This window comes from Scyliorhinus torazame, chromosome 5 (genome assembly GCF_047496885.1).
Source record: "Scyliorhinus torazame isolate Kashiwa2021f chromosome 5, sScyTor2.1, whole genome shotgun sequence".
In the NCBI taxonomy this organism is placed as follows: domain Eukaryota; kingdom Metazoa; phylum Chordata; class Chondrichthyes; order Carcharhiniformes; family Scyliorhinidae; genus Scyliorhinus; species Scyliorhinus torazame.
Window position 1 is genome coordinate 144,881,327 of NC_092711.1, and position 7,141 is coordinate 144,888,467.

The following is a 7,141-nucleotide window of genomic DNA, read 5'->3' on the forward strand; positions in this document are numbered from 1 at the left end:
GATTCTGCTGTTATTGTTGCTACTCTCAATTACACCCAGAACAGCATTGTGTTCATTCTGTCAGTTGGTCAATGGGGAGGGTCGGAGGGATTTTGTTCTGCTGGACTGGCCGGTCTCACGATTTTGCCTCCAGTGGGCTGATGCTCTTGAGCCTTGTGGCAAATACTTGGCTTCAAATTTCACAAGGATCACAGAGTGAAAGGGTGTTTGGAAGGTAGATGACAGATAGTTCCTGTTCCTGTTTGGAACCCCAAAGCATGCAGTTCAGATGAAGATAGGCTTTGGTGGTTACATGGTTCTGTCTCAGAAGGAAACTGTCAAGCCATGAGGGGCAAGTTGTCTGCAGTTGGTTAGGAACTTACAATAAAACGTGTAATGATACACAGGCAGTCGCATTTAAGGAATTATCACATATTTACATAAAATATAGATTCCTTTAAGAAACAAAATCCAACAGGAAAAGTGACGCAACCGTGACTAACAAGAAAAATTAAAGATTCCATCAGGTCAAAGGAAGAGGCTCATTAATCGATGACAGATTTATTGCTTCACTGATTTATTGGTACCTTGAAGAATCAATGCAGTATCATTCTTAAATTCAGTATACATACAGACAGAAAATGGAATATCCACAAGGCAAAGTCATTGTTTCAGATAAAAATATGAGTATTGCTGTACAGCAACTTAATACGTGTCAGAATCTAACACGGTTTCAAGAAAAGTTGCATAAAAGCCCTCGTAATGAATAAACCGTTGTTCTACAAATACATCTAGTAATGAAAAAGTTTTGCAGCCTTAACAGAAACATTCACAAAATGTAGCAAAGCCTTAGCAACAAGCAAGGTTAATGCAGAACACCTTGGGGGCGATTCTCCAATATTGGGCCCAAGAGTTCGCGCCATCGTGAATGCCGTCGCAAACCGGGCCCGGTTACGTACGATTCTGGCCCCCATAGGGGCCAGCACGGCGCTGGAGCAGTTCACGCTGCTCCAGCCTCCTTTCGCGGTGCCAAATGGGCGCCGCGCCAACCCACGCATGCGCAGTTGGGCCGCGCCATCCTGTGCATGCGCGGGGGACTTCTTTAGCACGCCGCTCCCGACTCAAGATGGAGTAGGTGTTCAGGGGCCGGCCGCGCCAGAAAGTAGGCCCGGGGAGGGAGTTGAAGAGGAGGCAAACCCATCCACCCACTCCAGGTTCAGTCCTGGATGTGATTAACAGCGGGAATAACAGCAGAATCCAACCCGTCATCACTTGTGAACCCTTTGGTGTCTCAGCATGTTGGACGACTGAGTGAATCCCTCCCCACAGTGAGAGCAGGTGAATGGCTTCTTTCCAGTGTAAACTCGCTGGTGTCTCCGCAATGTGGATGATGTTTGAAACCACTTTGTGCAGTGAGAGCAGCTGAACAGTTTCTCCTCAGTGTGAATGCGCTGGTGGGACATCAGTACCCGAGAGCTTTTAATCCCACTCCATAGCATTTAAAGGGTCTCTCATTGCTGTGAGTGACATTGTGGCTCAGCAAGTGATGACCGAGTGAATCTTTTCCCAGTCGGAGAGGTGAACAGGCTCTCCCCGGTGTGACCTCGCTCGTGTTTCATCAGGTTGGGTGAGGTTCTAAAGCTCTTTGTGCAGTGAGAGCAGCTGAACAGTCTCTCCTCAGAGTGAACGCGCTGGTGAGACATCAGTAGCTGAGAGCTTTTGAAACCCCTCTTGCAGTCAGAGCATTTAAAGGGCCTGCTCTTGGTGTGAGTGACATTGTGTTTCAGCAGGTTGGATAATTGAGTGGATCCCATATCACACACAGAGCAGATGAACGGCTTCTCCCCGGTGTGAACACTCTGGTGTCTCTGCAGGCTGGATAACCGAGTGAATCCCTTCCCACAGTCAGAGCAGGTGAATGGCCTCTCCCCAGTGTGAACTCGTTCGTGTCTCCGCAGGTTGCCAATGTCATTGAATCCCTTTTCACACTGAGAGCAGGTGAAAGGCCTCTCTCCAGTGTGAACTCGTTCATGTCTCTGCAGGTTGCCAATTTGAGTGAATTCCTTTTCACACTGAGAGCAGGTGAATGGCCTCTCCCCGGTGTGAACTCGTTCGTGTCTCCGCAGGTTGCCAATGTCATTGAATCCCTTTTCACACTGAGAGCAGGTGAAAGGCTTCTCTCCAGTGTGAACTCGTTCGTGTCTCCGCAGGCTGCCAATGTCAGCGAATCCCTTTTCACACTGAAAGCAGATGAAAGGCCTCTCTCCAGTGTGAATTCGTTCGTGTATCCGCAGGTTGCCAATGTCAGTGAATCCCTTTTCACACTGAGAGCAGGTGAACGGCCTCTCTCCAGTGTGAACTCGCTGGTGTCCCTGCAGGCTGGATAACTGAGTGAATCCCTTCCCACAGTCAGAGCAGGTGAACGGCCTCTCCCCAGTGTGAACTCGTTCATGTCTCCGCAGGTTGCCAATGTCAGTGAATCCCTTTTCACACTGAGAGCAGGTGAAAGACCTCTCTCCAGTGTGAACTCGTTTGTGTCTCCGCAGGCTGCTAATGTCAGTGAATCCCTTTTCACACTGAGAGCAGGTGAACGGCCTCTCTCCAGTGTGACTGCGTTGATGCCTTTCCAGCTCGCACGGGGCTCTGAATCCCTTCCCACAATCCTCACATTTCCATGGTTTCTCCATGGTCCGGGTGATCTTGCGTCTCACCACGTTGGACGATCAGTTGAAGCCTCGTCCACACACAGAACACCTATACAGTCTCTCCCTGCTCTGAATGGTGAAGTATTTTTTTCAGGCTGTGTCGCTGGTTAATGCTCTTTCCACAGTCAGTGCTCTGTAACAGTCTCACACGGGTATGCATATGTGTCTCAGTGCTTTTCCAGACACACTGATGTTTAAAATCTCTTGAAACAGACAGAATAGACAAACATTTCTCCTTCTAGATTCAAAGGCCAATGATCCCAAGAATTGAGTGACTCAGTCAGTTCTTGACGTGATATTTAGTTTGAGATATTGGCCTCAAACTCCTCTCGTTCGAACTTCCTGTGAACAGATTTTACAATAGTAATCATTGTCAGTACAGGATAGAAACTCAGAACAGACAATTCTAGTTTCTATCGAACATTCTTTCCTCTCTCTTTCCCTGAAATGCTCTAAATCTCCATCCCACACACTCTCCCTCCATTCTCACTCTGCTGTATCTAATATTCACCCTCCCAATTCTCCTGAAGGTGCTGATTCAGGCTGATTGAGAGATCCAAGCTCACTGCTTCCTGTCCTGGACACAGAGACCTGAAAAACTTCATGCAGGCTGCCAGACAGATATATGTCTATATTTCTGGATTAAAAATGGGTGTAATATACAGGCTGTATTCACTTACTTTTCCTCCCAATTTTCCTGAAGGTGCTGATCAACAAATCTAAACTCACTAAAACCTGTACAAGAGTACAGAATCTCCATATCAGTACATTTACTGATTAGAGATGGGGAAATTCTGAGGAAGAATTTTATTTAGTCATGGAGTGGTCATGACAGGGAACTCACTGCCCACAAGGGTTGTGGAAGTCGAGATGATCAATAATTTAAAATAAAATAGGATGGTTACTTGAAGAAAAAAAACTTGCTGGTGAACAGGGATATCGAGGGGGAATGGCACTGACTGGATTGCTGTACAGAGAGTCAGCATTGACTTGAGTTACCAAATGGATTCTGTCATTGCTGCAATGACTGGAAATATATAATGTCGGTACAGTACTATATTACAAAACTAGAAATAATAATAGATGTATGTTATCACAGAACCATCAATAATATATATAATACATACCGTATAAACACACTCGACATATCTCTGTCCAATATTGAATTTTTTTAAATTAATTGACGGGATGTGGACAATGCTGGTCAGGCCAGCATTTATTGCCCATCCCCAGTTGCCCTTCCGAAGTAGCGGTGAGCTGCCTTCTTGAACTGCTGCAGGCCTTGAGGTGTAGGTACATCCCCTGTGCTGTTTTTTTTTTTTTTTATAATTGTTTTTTATATATTTAAAGTTCCCAATTCATTTTTTCCAATTAAGGGGCAATTTAGCGTGGCCAATCCACCTACCGTGCACATAGAACATAGAACATAGAACAATACAGCGCAGTACAGGCCCTTCGGCCCACGATGTTGCACCGAAACAAAAGCCATCTAACCTACACAATGCCATTATCATCCATATGTTTATCCAATAAACTTTTAAATGCCCTCAATGTTGGCGAGTTCACTACTGTAGCAGGTAGGGCATTCCACGGCCTCACTACTCTTTGCGTAAAGAACCTACCTCTGACCTCTGTCCTATATCTATTACCCCTCAGTTTAAAGTTATGTCCCCTCGTGCCAGCCATATCCATCCGCGGGAGAAGGCTCTCACTGTCCACCCTATCCAACCCCCTGATCATTTTGTATGCCTCTATTAAGTCTCCTCTTAACCTTCTTCTCTCCAACGAAAACAACCTCAAGTCCATCAGCCTTTCCTCATAAGATTTTCCCTCCATACCAGGCAACATCCTGGTAAATCTCCTCTGCACCTGCTCCAAAGCCTCCACGTCCTTCCTATAATGCGGTGACCATCTTTGGGTTGTGGGGGCGAAACCCACGTAAACAAGGGGAGAGTGTGCAAACTACACACGGACAGTGACCCAGAGCCGGGATCGAACCTGGGACCTCGGCGCCGTGAGGCAGCAGCGCTAACCACTGCTCCACCATGCTGCCCTACATCCCCTGTGCTGTTAGGGAGGGAATTCCAGGATGTTGCCCCAGGGACAGTATATTTCCAAGTCAGGGTGGTGTCTAACTTGGAAACGAACCTCCAGGTGGTGAGGTTCCCAGGTATCTGCTGCTCTTGTCCTTCTAGATGGTAGTGGTTGTGGGTTTGGAAGGTGCTGTCTGAGGAACCTTTATTATTTATTGCAGTATATCTTGTAGATGGTATACACAGCTGCTACTGTTTGTTGGTGGTGGACGGTTTGAATGTTTGTGGAAGGCGACGCAATCAATCAGGCGGCCTTGTCCTGGATAGTGTCGAGCTTCTTGAGTGTTGTTGGAGCTGCACTCATCCAGCAAAGTGGAGCGTATTCCATTACACTCCTGACTTGTGCTTGTAGATGTCCGGTAGACAAGCTTTGGGGCATCAGGTGGTGTGTTACTCGCTGTAGGATTCCCAGCTCTGGGAGCTACAGTATTAATATGGTTAGTCCAGTTCAGTTTTGATCAATGGTAACCCTCAGGATGTTGGTTGTGCGGGATTCAGCAATGAAAATGTCACTGAATGTCAAGGGGTGGTGGTTAGATCCTCTCTTGTAGGAGATGGTCATTGCCTGGCACTTGTGTAGCACAAATGTAACTTGCCACTTATTAGGCCAAGCCTGGATATTGTCCAGGTCTTACTGAATTTGGACATGGCCTGCTTCATTATCTGAGGAGTTGAGAATGGTGCTGAACATTGTGCAGTCATCCACAAACATCACCACTTCTCACCTTATGATGGAAGGGAGATCATTGGTGAAGCAGCTGAAGATGGTTGGGCTGAGGAAATTGTCCTGAGGAACTCCTGCAGTGATGTCCTGGAGCTGAGATGATTGACCTCCAATCACGACAACCATCTTCCTTTGTGCCAGGTATGACTCAAACCAGTGGAGATTCCCATTGACTCCAGTTTAGCTAGGGCTCCTTGATACCATACTCGGTCAAATGCTGCATTGATGTCAAGGGTAGTTACTCTCACCTCACTTCTGGCATTCAACTCTTTCGTCCAAGTTTCAACTAAGGCTGTAATGAGGTCAGGAGCTGAGTGACCCTGGCGGAACCCAAACTGAGCATCCAGGAACAGGTTATTGCAGAATAATTGCCACTTAATAGCAACTTTGATGACTCCTTCCATCACTTTGTTGATGATGGACAGTAGACCTACAGAGAAGTAATTGGCTGAGTTGGATTGGCCCTGTTTACTGTCATCTTAAATGTCCGTCATCTCCTGGGGAAACCAGACCTTTAATTGTGAACATTAGGAAAGAGACCATCCTTTTAGCCAGACAAATAAATGTGTCAAGCTGAGTGAGCAAAGGATGTGAATGTCTTTGAGTGAGAGAGAGAGAGAGACCTGGGCCAAGCTTTCCAGGGTCTGCACCCTCTCTGGATTCACTTCCTTTCTCTTCAGTTGCTGCAAATCACCAATTGAAGACAATAAACGGAAAGAGGGAGAAAAGAAAGTGTTTTACTCACAGATGTTGGAGACAGGAGGAAGGTTCTGTCTGTGTGCAGCTCAAGCTCATTTAGGGTCGGAGGAACAAGCTTTGCTCGGCAGAAACCTCCGTGTCCAACTTTCCGCATTGAGACAATGGGGGAGCTCTGATTGGCGGAGGAGCAGAGTCCTTCCGGTCCTCCAGTCTTCCTATTGGTCATCTCAGCAATAAGGTCAGCGGAAGTGAGCTCCCCTGTACATGCGCAGCTGCCCCTTCCCTTAGACATGCGCAATCCCGTATTAGTGGTGGGGGAGGGGACACACCGACGGCCGGAACTGTCAGCCGGTTGCCTGGAAACTTTGTCTCGAGGATATGTGGGGGAAGGAGAACAATGAGTGGGAGCGGGGCTCCCGCATCTGCGCGCTGGGCAGTGACGTCACGGCTGAGCGGGCTTATTCCTATTGGTTGATTAAGAGGACGAGCTCCTTTGTGATGTCACAATGTGGAGGTTGGACAATGAGTTTCTGACTGAAACATCTGGACAACATCTGGGAGCAACTCAATGTCTCCCCCTTTATAAGGTCATAAGATATAGGAGCAGAATTAGGCCATTTGGCCCATCGAGAAGAACCCTTCAACCTGACTAAAAATCTGTCTAACTCCTCCCTAAATTTACTCACTGTCCCAGGTCCACCACACTCTGGGGTAGTGAATTCCACAGATTCACAGCCCTTTGGGAGAAGCAGTTTCTCCTCAGCTCTGTTTTGAATTTGCGACCTCTTTTTTTCAATAATCTTTATTGTCACAAGTAGGCTTACATTAACACTGCAATGAAGTTACTCTGAAAAGCCCCTTCGCTCCACATTTTGCCGCCTGCTCTGTGTGGGAAGGGATTTATTTCCTCATCCAACCGGCAGAGACACCAGCGAGTTTAC

General features: G+C 47.0%; 1 protein-coding gene across 1 annotated transcript; it reads right to left on the minus strand.

Moving 5' to 3' along the window:
* Positions 1 to 6,551, minus strand: LOC140420010 (uncharacterized). The gene is made up of 2 exons (XM_072504036.1): positions 6,247 to 6,551; positions 1 to 3,026 (listed from the first exon to the last, which is right to left on the minus strand). Exon 2 carries the CDS (start codon positions 2,664 to 2,666, stop codon positions 1,491 to 1,493), a length of 1,176 nt encoding a protein of 391 aa, XP_072360137.1. The 5' UTR covers positions 2,667 to 3,026; positions 6,247 to 6,551; the 3' UTR covers positions 1 to 1,490.
* Between the last annotated feature and the right edge of the window lie 590 nt (positions 6,552 to 7,141).

Bases quoted from the DNA above. Each gene is read 5' to 3' on its own strand.
- LOC140420010 (XM_072504036.1), bottom strand. From the start codon at position 2,666: ATGGAGAAACCATGGAAATGTGAGGATTGTGGGAAGGGATTCAGAGCC.